Genomic DNA, 19,997 nt, shown 5'->3' with positions numbered 1-19,997 from the left:
CAATAAAACATGCTTTTAACATAAAACCAACGTGTTATTGCCAATCTATTTAGTATAACTACTAGACGAAAGACTTATATGGTTAATTTAATCGCATTTATGCTAATGCAGATTAAGTAATAATGCTATTTTGGTTAGCAATAGCATTAGCGGTGCCGTCAAAGGTTGGTGATAAACAAATACTATGGAAAATACTCAAAGCTAAAATCTTCTAATTAGAGCTATTAAACAAAATGAATCTCTATTCTTCATTTATAAATTAATATGAGAAAGTAAATAGTTATGCAAACACCACCTCGTAGAGTAGGTACTTAAAAGCATCAGTAATTAATTACAAATAAACATGTGTAATTGTGTTCGTTAAAATTGCGCGCACGATGCATACGCATTGAACGTCGTGTGCGGTCCTGAAGCTGTAATCGCTTCGCGTTTCAGTGATGCCTGAAGCTGATACTTCACGCCCTTTTTGTTGTTCGTGTGAGATGTTGACAGACAGACAGACACGCTCGTGGCTCGTCAGATGTGCGGCTAATTGGCGGCGGCTCGATAGATCTTGTAAGACCCCGGAGTTCTCGTCAAGGGGTATTAGTTGAAGTGATTTAGATGGTAAGGTTATATAGTTTAGGGGTGTTCGGGGACTGAAAGAGGAATGAAAGTGTGTTTAGACACATTTGTAATGAAAAGCACAGTTTTTACCTCGAATTAACCCCTTATTTAGTCCCTCGGCCCATTAGCGCCCTCGCTACGCTCAGGTGTCAAACTCTGCCTAGGGCACTAAATAAGCGGCTTTAACCCCTTGGGTATGTTCTGTTGAAGAGACCATTGAAGTTCAGTCTGAATGGTTCGTCACTTGGTTCACTTGGGCCTTGTTCACAAACCCACTCTCTCAAAGAGTTGTGCACGGGACATTGTTTTTAAATTGGGTATGCGTACATTTCAACGGTAAAAACCTAAGTACGATTATCGGATTCTCCAGTCCAAGTTACTCTTAGGTTATTCGCCCAATCAAAAGTTTAACTTCAGCACACTCTGTTCGTAATTAATTAATCGTGGATCCATAATTTATCAGTTTTACAATTAATCGGAACAGGCCCACGAATCTCGTTTCTAAACTGTAATAAGTACAACGATCAAATTTCACAATCGTTGGCCGCAAATTAAGGGTTTTGTAAACATTTAGCTTCGTCGCTTTTTAATTAAAAGGTTTCTCAGTAATCTCAAGGTTCTGTTAATGAGGTTTCAGCTTTGTTTCGATATCGCTTTGATTAGGCTCTTGACGAAATCACTTAGCAGTATGTACCTACTCACCTACTTTACTGTAACTGTTTAGAAATATTAGGAAACTGTAACTTCAAACATAACAAAACAATCTTGAACTCTAATTTGTGGTAGAATTCATCTATTAGGTGTAGATGAAGATGAAGTTATACAATAAAGAGCATTGTCTTTATTTGCACCAAGAACATAGCAATACAAAAAGGTATCCTTAAAATGAAAAACTGCACAAAAAGGCGGTGTTATTGCAATCTCTACCAGACAACCTTTGGATGGGAGAGAGTGTTTAAAAATAGTTAGGAGGTAGCTGTGATGCGAGCGTATCATCATCATCAGCCTGTACTCGTCCACTGCTGGAGATAGGCCTCTCACAAAGGTGGTGGTAGTGGTGGCGGACATAGGTACAGCTCGTAGTTTAGGAGTCAAGGCTCGTCACCTTACAAACCAACTTTTATCTAATAATAAAATTGAGCTCAATCATTGGAAGCTGTTTGATGCAAAAATTTAAAAAGAAGGCCATCGGTATGTAGAGTAAAAAAAACAAAGGAAAATTAATTACAGATTAGGATCTTATCAGAAGTGGTAAACGAGAAAACCACCAACCCGTAGTAGATTAGCGAGGTGAGAAATGTTCCAAGCTCAGTAAAGGAGTCTAGACTTGAAGGAATATGCACAAAGCGTGCCTCCATTCAGGTACGTTTAACAAAGAAACATCATACCTAACTATACACACAGTTCATTACGCTGTGGTTGAAAACTACTTTTATTGTAATAATATGAAACATTCAAAATAATATGAATTTTATTTGTACACAAACGCAGTCCCATTGCAATTAACACACACACTGTTGGCTGTCCCTGCGCTTGTGTGCAAGAAACTCCGCCCCAAATATTTTTCAACCAATCGCATCGCTGCGTGGGCATAGATCGTTGTGGCAACACGCCTCGTGTTTTTCGTCACGGAACAGCGACTCAGGCGCGACTCACACATTGTTAATGCAAGCGTTCGTCTTTCCGAAGATACCTGCTCTGAATCAATCGTGCTATCCCGCTCTAACTGCGGCGTTGCCTTCTAATTCTGCTCTCTTAGAATTCAGTCAAAATTTTGAAATTATACCAAACTATACGCAAATTCAGGAATAAAGAGTGCCCATTATTGGAAAGTTTTAGTTTTAAAAAGTATATTTGATACAGGAACTGAAAAGTATATTTGGAACAGTGACTCTACAGTCGTATTTGCCGATGAGAAAAGCTGGGTGCGAGAAAGAGACAAAAGCTGCGTCGAATGGGTCTCGAAGGCTGCGGAGGCGGCTTTGACCATTTTTTGTTGTACCGCTGATTGTGAAAGATTATGCTTGAGACTCAAAATACATCTTTACATCACACGTCAGTGGGCGCTGAGCTGTCTTCTAAGTAACACGGATTTGACACACGAGGGTTTCTTACGTTATCATGTCTGCGTGTATCTTGTGCTAGTGAGAGACTTGCGAGGTGATCATCGAGGACTTTTGTATGTGTTTGGACTAAATTGGTGTTTTTAGCCGTATTAATTTCATCTGCTGTCACACATTCAGAGTCAATGGCAGTTTCAACTTTGAACATGACTCCGTACTTCACAGGATATTCTTTCCAAGGTATGTTGACATCATTTACTATAAAGGGTTTCATATTAAATTCAAATAAATATATATCTTTAAGTATATTCACTCACAGAATGAAGGCTGTACCTACCAAAGATGCTCACATGAGGTTTTAGAAATATGTATTGAAATTTATGATTGGATCACTTTTGAACTGGATCTCTTTTATTGTTTCAGCATTGTTCTAATGATATAATTTTTCGGTAATTTGTGGTATTTGATAAATTAATCCTTTTATACCAATTAGGCAGAATGTTATTGATTTTGAAGTTTTAATTTGTTATTTTCCTTGCAACTGGGATTAATTGGTTTCATACCGAATCCCATATTATAATTCAATAATTATACCCATCTAATTACGTGTAATCATCACTCATCAATATTTTATATGACAAAGATCCTTATTGATTAAAAGTTGAAAAGCCCGATGATGTTAAATACAAAATAGCACGAAATAACCATAAAACTATAAACTGATGTTCAAATTATATAACTAAAAGTGTGCTTTATGGCTGGCAATATAACAATATTTCATCCTCACGCGTCGGAAAGTGATACTGTTAGAAAAAGTTTCAAATAAAAAGTTTGTTTTAATAGGGGAGCCTTGTTAAACCCAATTCTGACTTGAGGGACAGGCAAAGGACCGTAAGCTATAGAAAGCGAGGCATTGTTTTATTGAATACGGAATTATTGTCGTGACTATTTATTGTCTTGCTTTTATTATTACTATTGCACCAGTGATCTTGATCTTTGTCACTTTAGGCCAATGACAAACTTTCTGTAACTTTGTATTGATTGTAATGATTTTGTGATTAAGATCAATCTATTATTACTCTGTAACATATTTTTCAATGTCCGACGGCTTCGTGATCATTTAAATTTCTACCACAATTAATAAAATACGCAGTATAACTAAATCTAGATAAAAATAGTTTCAGTGTTTAGTCACTAATGATTAGGTTAGCTGAAATTATGTTAAAAAGTATGCTTACTTGTGAGTTGAATTAATTTTTGCATTGACTTTTGCGGTATTTAAATTGTGTTACATTATATTATATGTATCGTATTGACTGGTTTTTAGCATGTTTTTATGACAACTTTACTAAACTATCTAAGTATAAAAATATAAAGTTTATGGAGAATAATCATATAACTCTAGTATAGAATACTTAGTGCTCAAACTACCATCACTAAATTACCATTACCATTCTAATAGTTTTAAAATGAGTATTATCTTATCTTTAAAGTTGATATTTTACATGATAGTTAATTTTGTACTAAACTAATATACTTATGATCACTATACATATTTAATCTTAACAATAGAAATTTATATGTTTATCAAAATATTTCTATATTGTTAACTCGTTATTATCAGGTTCTATAAAATTATTCCATTGTTTCCCATGCGGCTGAACTTCAAAGATCGTTTGAAAGGCGTCCAGTATAAATAACTTCGGTTAGCGCTCCAAAAAGCTCTCGCACTCATGCTTTTACACATAAATCATTACCATACGAAAACATTTCGACTGCATTGTTGAAAATGTCATTTAACTTATGACCTGTTGCGTCTAAGGAAGGCGAAGGAGGGAGACGCATTTCTCTGGAATGAAATCTCTTGAGAAAACGAAAGAGAAGGAAGAAAACATTAAAGAATGCCGAACGGATTTAGTCATGCTTCAGTTTAGATGTTTGTACTTGCTTGTTAGGTTGTTAAGTTCAGTTCGCACATACTCGCCTCATATTCTTTATTATGTCAGAATTTAATTGCTATCTATAAAATAACTTCACAATTAAACCAAGTTGAAGTTGTACCATCTTTTCTCTCATGGATCGGATGACGCACGTTGCTATATCTTCTGTTGTCGGCCTTTTCTTACAACTTCAAAAATGATTTAAATTCATTTTATAATTCTTCTCTAAATTATACGACCTTTTAAAGCATTTAAAAGGAGCTTAGTGTCACGGGCCGTGTTGATGCGATATGTTATATTCGAAAACATTTGCTTAATTCGCAAATGTGAAAAGAGATTATTCAAGATGTTGCCAAGATTTATCGGTTATACATACTTTGTTGACACCGAACTTGATTTGCTTATGTTATGCTATAAATTAATCCTTAAAATTTCAATGAAGTATCCTATAAAATCTCTTTAAAATTTGGCAGATATTACATAACTACTTAAGTATTTAAAAATCACACATTCCAATAAGTCTCAATAATTTGGATGCTACTTGTGCAGTTGATATATCAGAACAACTGAATGATGAAGTCGATGACTATAGCAATGGATACGATGAAGAATCAGATAGGCCCGCGGCGGCGGCGGTGCGACGAGGCGCGATACCGATCGACGCATACCACCTTGTAATTACCTCGCAACCACGCACGTGCGTTATTTTGCACAGGACCTTCCCTCAAAAGCGATATCCCGGCAAATCTGAAACTTTCTTTCGACAGCCTAAAAATTTCACCTCATACAACCTATTGGAGCAGATTAAACGATTCCAAGTGTGACCTTTTACACAGAGGTGGTACAATCAGAGTTTAGTCACATTGATATGACGGGTCGGACGGGCTGGATGCACGCACACACGGCAAGGCCGCGATGCCCGGCGCGGATCAAAGGCACCGACAACAGGCTCTTTTAGCCGCATAATATGACGCGTCCCCTCCCCGCGCCCGCGGCCGCCCCCGCCCTCGCGAGCATGCGCCTGCGCCATCCATTACTTATTATGCCGATCTATTAAAATACAAATTGATGTAACGGCTGTTCTTGGACCAGAATCGGCATGCGAAGATTCACTTAGTTTATGCCTAGTTAATTTGCTTTAAATTTTAATAGTTGCGTCTCTGAGTTAATAGAATTGATTATTCAAAGGATCTACCTATGAAGGGTGCAATTATTACAAATAAAAATAAAAGTTAGTACGACACAAAAGCTCAATTCATACCCATCGGAATTTCTAAAATCACAATAGATTGAAGTAAAGCCGACCACGTGCCCGAAGTTTCATTGGCTAAGAATCTGATAAGCATCGGCGCGGGCGCGCGTTGAAACACAAGATTTATTCATATCGGCCCGCAATAGATTCAGATCTACAGCCCGGGGCGACCGCGAGCCAGCCTTTCGCGACAGAGCCTTTCTCTCACCGGTTCATTATGCCTTTTAAACAATTTCATACCCGATCAAGAACTTTTAAATGCCACGGGAACCTTTGACAAACATACACAACATTATAGGCACATATAAAATATCTGAGTAAAGCACGAACACCTTGAATGGTTTCTCGTGGTGTAGTCATCCATCTCGACATCGCAAAATAGCTCACGTGCGCGACCAGTCATCGATAAACGTATCATTGTTCCATTAAAATTACGTAAATTCACTACAATTACCTGTGGGCTCCATGAAAACATGGCGATAAACGGTCGCCATTATTCAAGGGTTAGACGATTGCTCCGCGATCGAGGCCGGGGCAAGACCGACCACTCTCACATGGATACTGACGATATACAACCAATGACAACGAATACTGACAGTAAACTCTCTAATCACAATCACATTGTTTGTTAAAATAATTTAAAAGCCATCTATTACAGTCCTCTTATTGTTACTGCAGCATTATGTAACAACACCAAGCGGCATGGACCCTCAAAGAGTCCATTTTGTGTATGAAAATAATAGGACCCGTCAAATTAGTATACATAGCACGCTATGAATACCAAATGAGGTCAAATAGGGTATTCTCAAACATACCATTATGCTGAAAAATAAAATAGTTCCATTCATTATCTACATACATATTTTTGGAGGTGACATGCCGAAAGGCGGTCGGTTGTTCGTTTGAACAGTTGCTGTGGACTTTGATGGTAAAGCTGGTCTTGTACCTACAAAGTCTACTTGAAAATGATTAGCTTCCTGCAGGAATGAATGAATGAATGCATCCGGTATAAATTTATAAAAATAAAAATCTAAATTATAAGTGAGTATCTGATTTTTTTGCAAACCAAACATAAGGCACTGACTAGATACTGTAATTGTATAAATGAGTGAGAAGCCGGATATAATACCTCAGTTGTCGCAATGCGATGTAATCAAAATGAAATACCAACTATTTGGCGTTTCCTAGCTGACACGTTGTGGCCACGAGACCACAGGCCACACAACTCAGCTTTTTGAACGCTTGAAGAAGGCTTAATAGAATGACACCGTCTTTGTACGCGCCGCCCAATTCAAATGCCTATTCAGATGGCATTTCTTCTCTTTGTTGTCTGATTTTGGATAGTAATAGATTATTTTATTAGTGATCAAACGAAATTTGATCGCACGAAAAGAATGCAGATAAAGCTCTCGTATTAGCGACTCTTGAATGTTTAATCTTATTATATTTAATTACTTATTTTCTTTAAATGATGGCCTATTAGGGCATGCAATACCGGAACACTTTTCAATACCGGTATTGAGTTCCGGTATTACAACTCAATACCGGGATCCCGGTATTAATACCGGTATTAGAATTCCTTGTCATAAATGGCATATACTGTGTTTAAAGGTCGTATACGTCAAAATAAATCAATAAAATGCAATCATATTCTGTATTTTGTTGTAGATTTTTACGAGAATTAAGTTTTAGAGTTTAAATTTTAGAATAAATTATTTTTTTACATCCGGTGTCGGTGTACGCATGGTCATCAGTAGATTTCTAGCAGCCGAAAACTGCATTAAACGGTTGGGAACAAGTGCGCTTTCACAGTATATAGGAACACAAGGCTAACTAAATCTTAATCGCTTTATTTATAGCCTAAAAAAAGTCCGATTCCGGTATTACTTCAATACCGGTATTATCTTTCAATACCGGTATTGAAAAAAGCGGGAATTTTGTCCGGAATACCGGTATTACGGATACCGGTATTGCGGTATTGCATGCCCTATGGCCTATCAAGGGCCTTTAGACTATATTCGCCGTCGTTTACTATGTACTTCAATTTACCATACATTAAAATTTGATAACAAATAAAGTGCATGATACTAAATGATTACTACTAGACGCAATTTTTGACACCGATACTTCTAAACATTAGTTGACTTTATCTTCTGAACTTCGTCACGGGTACGGGTGTGGCAGAATAAATCATAATGTATTGATTGTAAAAGAAGGAAGTAAGAAAGAAAGTACTCATAAGTAAGTTGGATCAAGACGAATAAAATGAAACAGTTATGGGCTGTATAGTAGAGAGCGCCAGGTGACGTGTGCCGTCGTATAAATTTTACTACGTATGTGCCCACATTAATGTCGCTATGTGAAAATTGATTTGCGAGCTGAAACATAATAATATGTGATTGTGAAAATGAGGTTTACTGTTATTTACTCAGTTGACTTTTGACATGAAAGATTGCAGTAAAGACAATAAATTATACGTAGTTTTTGAATAAATTGGTAAGTATATCATACTATGTTATACTAACCAATTAATTCCCATTAGTTTCAACCAATAACAACTCTATAATAATACAATAATAATAGTGAGACTGCGGGAATTCAAGTTTTTTTTGAAAAATATCAAGTACTTAATTCCCATTTTATATCAAAGATAATTAAGGTATATCTTTACGGCCATTTCATTCGCACTTTTATTGGCCGTCGCTCCAGTCTCGCCGCGTGAATGTGCCAGTAGAAAAACAATAACCTGAGGCATTAAACGTACCCAAGACATTTCCTTGAAAAACTCATTTGTGATACTTGACTATTGAAGCAAAATGAACGAAAATTGCTTAATTATTATTGTAACAACAATTTAATAGAAACAAAGTGCTGCGAAAGTTTCCCAAAAGTGTCGAAATCGTACTCGGTCGGATTGAAAATTAAATTTCTACAGTAAATCGGAAGGTTAAAGAAATCCAATTTAGCTTGGACAATACCATGATGACTGAATGATAACTGAAAAGTACATCGAAGCTTGATGAAAATGTAAATTCTAATTATTGTTGACACAGAAATGCGAATAGTGAATTTCAAATGGTCATTTATTTGGTCACGGTTCTTGAGTGGTCGCCGAGTAGCCGGATAGCATTAAATGACTGACTCTGTTTCAATTTCACATAACATGAAAGCCGCGGTCGAACTAATCGAAACATGGTTCTGTGATTGTGATATTTTCTTATGTGAAAACACTACCCTTGGTACGATACGGTTAGTCCATAAATTAGTTTTGAAGGAACAACACTTATCGCAGCATTATGAGTAAACCGCGTAAGTTTTTTCATACTTTTTTATGATGAGGCTAACGTTTCAATAGATTGCAGTAGAGCGTGTGTGCTACCACCCCGGTGGCGGCCATTGTCGGAGTCAAGTTGTGCATGAGCCTAAAGCGCTTCCGGACGATTAGTTGCCAATGAATGTTTGAATTTGTTGTTAACTTCGCCTCCTTTTGCGTTAATATTGTTACAATGTTTGTGAATTCTATTACGCTATGTGATTTTGAGGTCTTCATTGTTCAGTTGTTGTGCTGCCTTCTACTCCAATTGTGAGTTTGACTGATCCTGTTTCTGAATGTAGACCTTTTGGTGCCGTCTACTAAATGTTGCCTATTCTACTGCCACTTCATTTTATAAATCAGTTCAATATTGTAGGATTTCCACTAATAATGTAGAGTTACTTTATAAATCTGCAATAAACGATCTAAATCACTCGCGCCTATAAATTGAATGATATAATGAAGTGATACATTATTACAAAGCCTCCCACATTTGTATGGCCAGGTTATTATGGACGCGTTATGCGTCATAAACATTTCGGTAACATAAAATTAACACTCAAAAACATGGCTTTCGAGGCACCGCAACGTCTACGGACGTCAATAAAAAAAAAGACATGGGTATCGCTTGCAGAACCTCACGTGAGTCCAGCCTCGCCACAAAAGGTCGAGTTTAACCACCGGGAATGCAAAGAAACCCCTACACCTTTCGGGATAAGGTTTAAATTTTTGAAAAACTATATAAGTCTTTCGTCTACATTTTTGTGTATCCAATGACCACAATATGTGATCGTATGTTGTTTGTGTTACGGTTTAAATTGAATTGTATGAACAACATTTGGTTCGGTTTCGCCTCTTATCAAAGGACACACTTGTTGACATGTTGTCTAATTGATTGGTGTTTCTCGGTCGGGGTCTAGGGCCCCACCCGAGGCGGTTCCTTTGGGGGATTATATGAAATTAAAACCGTAAATGCCTTCACAAGTGGAAGATGCCACTGTTATGTTTTTTTATGTTATGGGATCTGTCTGTTTAATTGTGGTGTTCTTAAACCAAATAGATTAGGTATTTCATTGTCGTAGTTTTTAATAGCATTAAAATAATAGGGTTTATAAGAATAATTCAACAAAATATAAATAATAGGAGATTTTCACTGAATCTAAGTTTTTAATCCTTTAAGTCTAAAACCTAAAATGACCGCGTCTATAAATATTTAAAGATTCAAATTCCTTGTTATAAGCGCATTTTTTCTTGCAATATCATCTCAATAGGATCCAGCGAGGCCGCACAAAAGAGCTGCAAAAATTGTGAGCGGCGGCAGCCTTTGACACCAGGTGGTCCACAAGTTGTAATGTGATTATAATAGTTTTACAATAACTCACACGCATTATAGAGATTTCAAAAAGAACCCACTGGAATGAGCTATCTGATTTAATGCAAAGAAGTATCATTTGAATTGTGCTTTAATTTAAAATTCCCATCGTCATCTTTCAGTGCAGTTTGTTATTGCTTTAGGGTTTGCTTTGCTGAAAAAATAAATGTAGGTATATATTAGCATTCTGGTATTTAGATATTGCAGTGAAAACATGTAGGTTTTATTTACAAAGCTAAGTAAACAGTAGCCGTCATAAATAACAGACCAAAACAGAGTGTTATCGTTTTCGCTCGATCGCACTCGCGTTAAAAGAAATTGGATCCCCTTTGCTTGAGATCACATCCAATGGAACGTAAAATTACGATGACCGAACTGTGTATGGAAGAATCTTATTATGCCATTGGTTCTTATAGTGATGACGTATTCAATTGATGTAAAGATGATGGAAGAATAGCGGCTACTGATGTTTATGTCTTTGTTGGCGAAGTCTTTCAACTACTTGTATACAAAGTTGTTGACGGTTCATTGAGTTTAACCATTTACGATACATTCCATTTAATATTTTCCGCAATTTGTGCTTCAGGAAGAATTCATTTTCTGGCATTTAGCCTTGCCCTAGCAACCGAAAAAGGGTCTCCTCGCAGATTGTTTCTTGGATCACGTTTCTTAATTCCCTTTTCTCTATTCATTGTTTCCATCATTTGTGGCTTTACTGATGAAGCAACTGTTTGCAGGTCAGGGTCGTATGAACCAGCTGGGTGGAGTGTTCATCAACGGGCGGCCTCTGCCGAACCACATCCGGCTGAAGATCGTGGAGATGGCGGCGGCGGGCGTGCGGCCCTGCGTCATCTCGCGCCAGCTGCGCGTCTCGCACGGCTGCGTCTCCAAGATACTCAACAGATATCAGGTGAGGATGTTACAAGTCCTCGAGTATAATATCCTCGAGTACGAGTCACCAGGAAGAATTATATTATTATGTCCAGCATGTAACGATTGTTGGATGATCATGATGATGTTTGCATCCCCACCTCATAATAGTAGTTCAGAAAAAAAAAAACTAAATAGATTTTTTGGTCCGACGGATCCCTATAATGGGAATAAGTTTGAACAGAGATGGCGGTACCTAAGGGAAGCAGATTTGAATAACTATGTTGCTGGTGATAATGAATTTAGATGAAACTGTTTACACATTTTTTACTTTATTGTTTTATATTTTCAGCATCTTATGGTATGTTTTTGTCCACAGGAGACTGGTTCAATCAGACCCGGAGTGATCGGCGGATCCAAACCGAGAGTAGCGACACCGGAAGTAGAGAACCGCATTGAAGAGATGAAGAAACAAAACCCAGGTATATTTTCCTGGGAGATTAGAGATAAACTTATAAAAGAGGGAATCTGTGATAAAAATACGGCCCCCTCAGTCAGTTCGATATCAAGACTTATAAGAGGAGGGAAAAGGGATGAGTCAGACCCTCGGAGAAATCACAGCATTGATGGTATTCTAGGTAAGTTCAACTTACCTCGGATTTTTGATTGATAATACTTTATATTGTGATGGAGCCCCAATTTAGACAAATCTTGCTTTTGCTCTGAACATCAAATAGTCGCTAAATGTCCGTATTATTGTGATTTGTCTGTGATTTGAGTTCCTGAAATATAAGTCTTGATGGAAATTGATTTGTATTTATCACCGAGCGATTGTGATCTTTAAATTTAAATGGAGTAAATCTCATATCTTCAACCAGATACAAAAGAAATGACTTCAAAAGTTTATTTCTGTATGAAACATTTAATAGCCAATTATCATAAAAACGTTAAAGATTCTCACAGAAGAATCTCGCGTTAAATCCAGCGTGTCATCGTGCTAGTTAACGCCTTAATTCAAAGCCATCATCACTTAATTTTGTTTAAAGCGAACTATTATTATAAATAAATACTTGTAATGAAACTGTTGGAACGTTGCAAAGCTCGCGAAATGGTGTATAAAGTTAATAATCCACGTAAAAGGGGTCCGAGAGCGCGCGCGCGGGCACGGCAGCGCCGCTTGTGTCGGCTTCGAAATTGTAGGTTATAAAAATGAAATTAGTATCCAAAGGTGTTATTATCCCATCGCGTTTGGCCGCGGGGCTTGCATTACGACAATCTGTCCGTACTGCACGTCTTGTGCCGTATAGCTATCCAATATAAAATGGCGCTCCTAATATCTCGGTTCGAGTGCGGTTTCGCAGAGAGATTCTGCTTCGCGATAAGATTATGCATATTAAGTTGTGCGCGGCTAAAATTATATCTACACTGGGGAAGCGGTGCCTCAGTACTTAGAGCCGTAGGTACGAGGCGTATTGAAAATTTGCGGTTCGTGCCTCGAGCCGGCCGGCAAGTAACGGGGACTCGGCGGGCAGCTTTTCGCAGAAGTATTTGCATAAGCCTGCAGCTGATTGGTCGATCCAATCCACAGTTTTCAGTTTACGTAAATACTTACAGCAAATTTTAATGTAATACATATTTTAATTATCGATACATTCATATTTATATTTTGCTCAATACGGTCAGATATTATGTCTAAGATATAAATTATGAAGACGAAACTCACTTGCGTATTTGTGGCGTTTTGTGGCGATTTCCTCGGAAGGGTTTTGTAATCAAAGTTGCGTGTGGCCCAAGTAGGAGCCCGGCGATGATCGATATACTTACTCAAATTAAACAACGTATACATGAGGCATCGATAACTATCAATCACTGATATTATTCTTACTTAACCATGAAAAAAAACATCCCAGTCGAGTAAAATTACAGCGAGCAGTTTGTTCATCTTGTTTTCCTTTGTCCAAAAGGTCCTTCTTCATGTGAAGATTCCGACACGGAGTCTGAACCAGGCATCACCCTGAAGAGGAAACAGCGGAGATCCAGGACGACCTTCTCCGGAGACCAACTGGAGGCCCTGGAGCGAGCCTTCACCAGGACCCAGTACCCCGACGTCTACACCAGGGAAGAACTCGCACAGAAGACTAAACTTACCGAAGCCAGAGTTCAGGTAAGAAAAAGTCACGATCTAATTCCAAAAGTCGTTAGAACAGCTATGGTACCGAGCGTATCATAATGATATCCTTAATAACCAAAACATCAAACATTAGACCTATAAGCCAATGATAGATGAATATAATTACACAAACTCATTGTTAGATCTAATTCATTTCCCTCCCCAGCAAAGAACGTGGTGTAAAAAATACGTAATTGCCTTCATAATTAATTATAACATGCGTTGTAATCGAAACCAGCTACCACATGGTGGCTACCAGGCTTTTACAGTTTTTGTTGAAATGGATAGCTCCATCAATGTAATTATGGTTGTTCACTGGGAAAGGGTTAAATCCTCTCTTTGCTATTTCCGTTTTCAAGTTCGAGCAATACGATAATCGGATTGAAGTGCTCTTCAAGGTGAATTTTATATGCGCCCTTGCGATTTACAGCCTTGAAATAGAAATCCTTCCACCTGGACTTAATCACGTCTCTTAAGCTGATTGAATTCGTAGGAAAAGTACTTGCCTTTGAGATTCATTTGCAATAACGGTATTGCGTCGTAAGTGTTGATGATGTATTTGCTAAATTGCGCCGTTTGTTTGTTAGGTGTGGTTCTCAAACCGAAGAGCGCGGCTCCGCAAGCACCTGAACTCGCAGCAGCTGAGCGCCTTCAACACAATGTCACTGCAGTCAGCCTTCCCCGCCGTGCACCAGCAGTACGAGCCGCCATCCAGCTTCAACGCGCAGTGCGCCTCGTGGCAGCAGTCCTACTCCTCCGCCCTCGGCTCCAACTCCGTCCTCAACTCCGCCTTGGCCCCGTCTCTCCACCAAACAGCGCTGACTCCCTCCGTCTGCCAATCAGCGCTCTCCTCCTCCCTTCACCCTCCGACCTCTTCCTCCTTCTCATCCAGCAGCCTAACCCCTCTCTCTCACTCGTCCGAGCTGCCGACGCCGCTGCAGCCGCCGACGGATAGCACCCCACCCAGCTCCAGCCCCACCGTGGCCAGCCCGTCCCACCACAGCGGCGGCATCACCTACCAGCACTCCTCCTACTCCAGCAGCGAGCCGCTGGCGCACCCCTACGCCTACGGAGACTACGCCAAGCCCGAGCACGCCATGTCCGCGCACAACCACTGGACGTCGCGCCAGCTCAGCGGACACCCGCAGAACAAACTCGCCGAAGTCAGCTCGTGGCCAGAAAACTATAGGTGAGCTTCTTATTCACTTCTTGTTATGTTATAGAACACATATTTCAGGTACTTATTGAATTAATGAATACGAAGCGACGTCTCAATAATAATCTGCCAGCGGCAGAGACACTTTATGAATTATTGATGCTCAGTCAGGCTTCTTACGTACCGAGGTTGATATTACAAATGAATATGTAATTACAATAAACCGAATGACCTTTGCTGCCGGCTATTCGAGCAACCGTCTATTAGCCTAATGGCAGGCACAATATGTTATTTGTTTAATAGCAGAGTTTAGGATTAGGGATTACGCTAAAATGACATAATCCACGTGCGTCTGAAAGCCATTTTCTGTTCTTGCAGCATGTTGGGACTACAATTTGCGACGATGTAAACGGCTACTCCGATAGCGTGCACCGTCCGGTGGCTATCGGCGTGGGTCGATTGCAAATCGGGGTGCGTTCGTTTTATTTCTTTTCACCTTCCTTTATCATTATCCGGAGCGACCGCTAATCAATTAAGAGTGTAAGAAGTCGGCCATTATCTACCGCGCGGCTGGTTATTACAGCCCGTACTTCGTAATACCCGCCCGATCCGATCGTGAATGCAATAGGGCTGCGAATTTTATAGACATTTTTGATGGATTTTTAATTAACTTTTTGTTGGAATTATTTTAAGTTCTCGTTTTGTAAACGATATCGGCTCAGAACGAGTTAACATGGAAAGATAATATGTGCGGTTCGTGACGCGAGCGTCTCTGGAATAACTACACCAGAGTGAATCTGTCGAAAGAGAATGTCACCGAGTCATTGTCGCTTTGTGCTCCATACGGCGACAACATTTATCTGTGTTATCGAGACAAAAGGAGACTATAAACCTCACATCGGACCACACACAATATCTCTCTTGCACAATGACAGAAAAACTAATAAAATATGGGTTAGCCGGCCCATATGGCGAGCTGTATTATCGAATCCTTTACTCCGGGTTTCCACGGTCTGACAGTTTTGCGCAACTTTAACTTGGGTCAATCATTTTTCATATTTCTCTACATAACTTTATCAATAATAGAAGTAATAGGAAACTAGATAACATTCTAAAGGCATCATTAGAAACGTGATTTAACATACTAACATTCTATCTAAATAAAATTAAATAAAGGTAGTAAATTATTTTCAAGACAAGTAAAAGTAGTTCCTTAATTTACTAATAATCGATAACGATCGTCCCCTAAATTTGAATATCAACAGCCAGTACAGCTGAGAACAATTCTCAATTAGTTACGCGCAAACATAATTTAATAAATCGTTTCCGTCCGTTTATTTCAAATTACGCCAACCTAAATAGCGGCAGGATCGCATGGAGCATACGCTTTCCGGAAAAGTGAGATAAATACACGTTACTTAGTATCGAGCGTGTCGGCGATTAATGAGAGGGCGAACGTGACATTAGTGCAGTGTACCCGAGCATTACGCCGGCCAGCCCCGGCATTAAAACTTATCTGCAGCTATTTGCATTTGACTTCCTAACAGACCGGCGGCCGGAATCAGGCGCTGTTGTTGCTCCGTTCAGTTCGCAACACACAACATATTTCATTTGTTTCAGACTTTCATATTCCGCGCTCCAACAGTTTGAAATTAAATGTTTGCAACCAGAGAAGTTAATGCTGTTTCGCTAGCGTAAATGCCTTGCAGTAAGTCGCAGAATGTTGGCGTTTAATGTCGGTGCGAGATTGGTTCAATCATCAATTACATTGAATAGTTAAAGCGTACGAACCGATACTCTTTAGTCACGGAGACATTTCGTGAAATGCCGTTTTCACTCACTGTATTTTGTATAAATCACATTATAATTCGTCAATAAGGCATCTTTTAATAAGTCGTCGTGTAGATTATCGAAGCGAATCGATTGCGAGCACATGATTGTTTAATTACGCCGCGGAGCGTCGCAGTAGAAATGCTGATCGCCCGTCTCTTTTGCAGATTACAATGCTAACTACCTTAATAACCCCCCGAGTAATATACAACCCACAATTTCACGTTTTCTTTATCGTGCACCTGCATTTGAAGTTTCAAAGGAATTTTACTCCACATTGAGCTAGCGAGAGAAAATATTGAAACAGGTTTCAGATGGATACATAACGCCACAAATACGACATAGGGACGCGATATGCAGATGACTGTATTTAAACGAGACATCTGTTCCAACCGTGAGCTGAATTCTGATGAGAGAATTTTCACTCCGACAAATTTTCAGTTTTATTTTATATGCACATAAATATTAAATGAATTTGAGCTATCCTTTATTCTCACACCAAAATACTTGACTGGGAATTAAACATAATTAAAATATGGACTCCTTTTTTCCTATAATAAATTGCACACTGAATAAAAATAAATTCAGCAATTTTCTCAGCTATCAGTAACGTATCAGACACATCATGATAAACCTACATTCTATCAATATGCTTCATTACTACTTTTTACTCCAAGCCTTTCTTTTCAAAAGTTCTTCGAACATTCAAATAAATTAAAGAAAGCAACTGCAGTAACTGTTCAGCTATTTACATTATACGATCACACAAGTCACGACGTTTGCTTCCAAATTATTTGGAGAATAATTTAAGTAACACCAGAAGGTCCCATCAGATGATTCTTGCATATCATTCTGGGCCCGAGATCGCTCGGTTCAGTAGTAGACCGGCGTTTATAAGTAGTAATTATACAGCGGTATTAGAGCTTCTGCTCTGTGATTACAATATTCGAGTACGATCCGTTCTCGCCCATCAAATCGATCGATGTGTCGATTATTAGTTCATTCACATACATTACTACCACTAGTGGTTAAATCATTCGATCATTTGCCCGTTTTCTCACGGTCGAATTTCAAGACGTACCTACAAGCCGTTCGTAGACCCCATTCATTTTTTTTCTCGCGAATTAGTTTCTCTGCTAACTTCTTCTCTTGTATTAACGTATGTTTTTGTTTGTTGCAGTTCGTTTTTCGGCACGAATGCGTCGCACTACGCGTCCCACGCTCACTCCCCTTCTGAAGCCAAGTCCGGGTACCCCTACATCGGACAACTGGGAGGCATGGACATGGGCAGAGTCCACTGATGATGTTCACTGACAAATAATTACTCTAAGCTTTTCACGAGTAAACATCTAAGTAAATAAAACTGTATTTGGTAAATCGTCACCCGTCCATATCACTCGAGCGATAGATCGTGGAAGTATTGAAATAATTTTGTAAAGGTATAAAAAATATTTTATGACATTTTACAGTTAGGTACGGTTACTTACGTATTTTATTTCAATAGTAAGATGTATTAATGCATATCCTAAGTGCCTATGCATACTTTACGGAAATTGCCTTGTAAATGTTTATGTAAAAATAGATTAGAAAAAAATCGTAAGACTTTGCTAGACTTATTTACTTTATACATATAAATTTTGTAAATATTTTTATGTCGCCGAAGGGCGCATTATTAATTATTAGTGTGTTTAATATAGAATGTATTTGTAATCGCTGTTCCTTGTAAAATATATAATTATATATTTTAGTAAAAAACCAGAGCACTATTTATTTTACCTAGAACCTATTTTAGGTTAAGTTGATTCATGATAAAATTTATGTTTGATATTTAAGATTTAACGTCGAATAAATACAAATAATGGTAATTGCCATGTATAATCGTGTTATTTGTATTTATTGCGACTCACCCAATCATGAGGCCTTATCTAAATGCCTTGCATACTATTGTGATTTTAACATTTAGCTGTATTTATTTACAAATACATTAAGTACCTATTGTAATAAATAATAACGTAGGATAACTTGGCACGTGCATTGTAAGTGAAATCAAAATTTACCAGAAATAAATAATTTGAAATTAAATACCTTGTTTGTGTATTTCCATACTATTTAACTACGTAACCTAATCAAAGACTTTCACTATTGGTCGAAATATGTCCACCTTATTTTGAATTTTATGCTTCTATGCATTTTTGTAGTTTACCAAAATAGACAAGAAATATTATTATGAGGAATCATTCAGTCATTATCTCAGACAACAGAATTTTGCTCTCGCCTTTCTACTTAGCATGGGCTATCATGTTGATAACAGCATGAGGGTACCAAAATCAGGGTCTGCTTGATACTAGCAGGTACTGTGAACAACCTGTGCATTCAAAACAATGCAAGTTAATTGCCTCCCGTAGCGATAGCTTTGCGATGCATAACAATTTTTCCGTGCTCTACCATAGACTATAGTCTATGGCTCTACTGATTGCATCTCTTGTTGCCGGAAAATCGTGAAAAAACTCAGTACTTAAAATAGAGTTTCTCAAACCGTAGAGTGGTATTTCAAGAGTGAGTGACTAGAAACAACGATTTTTTAAGACGAACGTGCGAATTTTAAGAAAGAATAGTACATTTTTTCTGTACTGATACATAATAATCGGTCTTAAAATTACTTTTTATTGATTTTCGGAGTCGGTTTTTTGAATTTTTTATTACCGCAGAATTGCCTTATTATAATTTAATTTCTTTCTTTGTACAGGATATTATACATATTATTATTATGTAAGTTTTTTAGAATTTAAGGTACTTAAATATTGTGAAAAATAAATAAGGTTTTTTCTCTCAAGAACTTAATAGACCGTGTATTGTAAATTTACAACAAAGTTAAAATATACACTTTGAAACGCACAAATTTCGACTCTTCCGTTAGTCAAACAGTTGGAATTCATGACGCCAAATTATAAACCTATTTTAAATGTTAATGGATTCGGGCATTTATCTGTCTATCTCAATCCCACCCTGTAAAAGAATCGTACGGTCATGTGCAGAGAAACTTGACCCCCCTCTCATAAGTAACAATGCTTCTGAGAGAGGTCAGATTTATCTGCCTTATACTGTACGTGCATTGCTTATCTACACATGTGAGTCCCACGCACTTCACTGTGAATCAGAAATCAAGGCTTTTAGATTGTGTAAAAATAGTTTTTCAGCGTAATCCTGTATCGCGGTACGGTCTCGCTTTGACATTTACCAGGTAATCCCACGTGCAGCGCTAAAATAAGGAATTAAATATTCACAGAGATCTATGAAAAAAGTGAAAACTCCATATAAAAAAGTGAAATCTGGATAAGTGGTAATCTGATAATAATTATCTGGGACTCATGCTGAGGCACCGACAGTTTAGAATTCAATAATTTCTGTTTGTGGGACAAAGATTG

General features: G+C 38.1%; 1 protein-coding gene across 3 annotated transcripts; it reads left to right on the top strand.

The window, feature by feature from the left end:
• The first annotated feature begins 2,634 nt into the window (after window positions 1-2,634).
• On the top strand, window positions 2,635-18,654 carry LOC105388129 (protein gooseberry). 3 transcript variants are annotated; one of them, XR_005254576.2, is made up of 7 exons: window positions 2,635-2,909; window positions 11,284-11,456; window positions 11,796-12,054; window positions 13,381-13,580; window positions 14,174-14,775; window positions 15,121-15,213; window positions 17,753-17,887. XR_005254576.2 is itself a non-coding variant. In XM_038117204.2 (6 exons), exons 1-6 carry the CDS (start codon window positions 2,855-2,857, stop codon window positions 17,871-17,873), a joined length of 1,410 nt encoding a protein of 469 aa, XP_037973132.2. In that variant the 5' UTR covers window positions 2,640-2,854; the 3' UTR covers window positions 17,874-18,654. The 3 variants fall into 3 exon arrangements, 2 of the variants coding, with proteins under 2 accessions (XP_037973132.2, XP_037973133.2); XM_038117204.2 differs by lacking the exon at window positions 15,121-15,213 and having other exon boundaries at window positions 2,640-2,909; window positions 17,753-18,654; XM_038117205.2 differs by lacking the exon at window positions 15,121-15,213 and having other exon boundaries at window positions 2,643-2,909; window positions 11,796-11,898; window positions 17,753-18,654.
• Window positions 18,655-19,997: the final 1,343 nt, after the last annotated feature.

The sequence above is a fragment of the Plutella xylostella genome, chromosome 3 (assembly GCF_932276165.1).
Source record: "Plutella xylostella chromosome 3, ilPluXylo3.1, whole genome shotgun sequence".
Taxonomy (NCBI): domain Eukaryota; kingdom Metazoa; phylum Arthropoda; class Insecta; order Lepidoptera; family Plutellidae; genus Plutella; species Plutella xylostella.
This window is presented reverse-complemented; position numbering and strand designations above follow the sequence as displayed.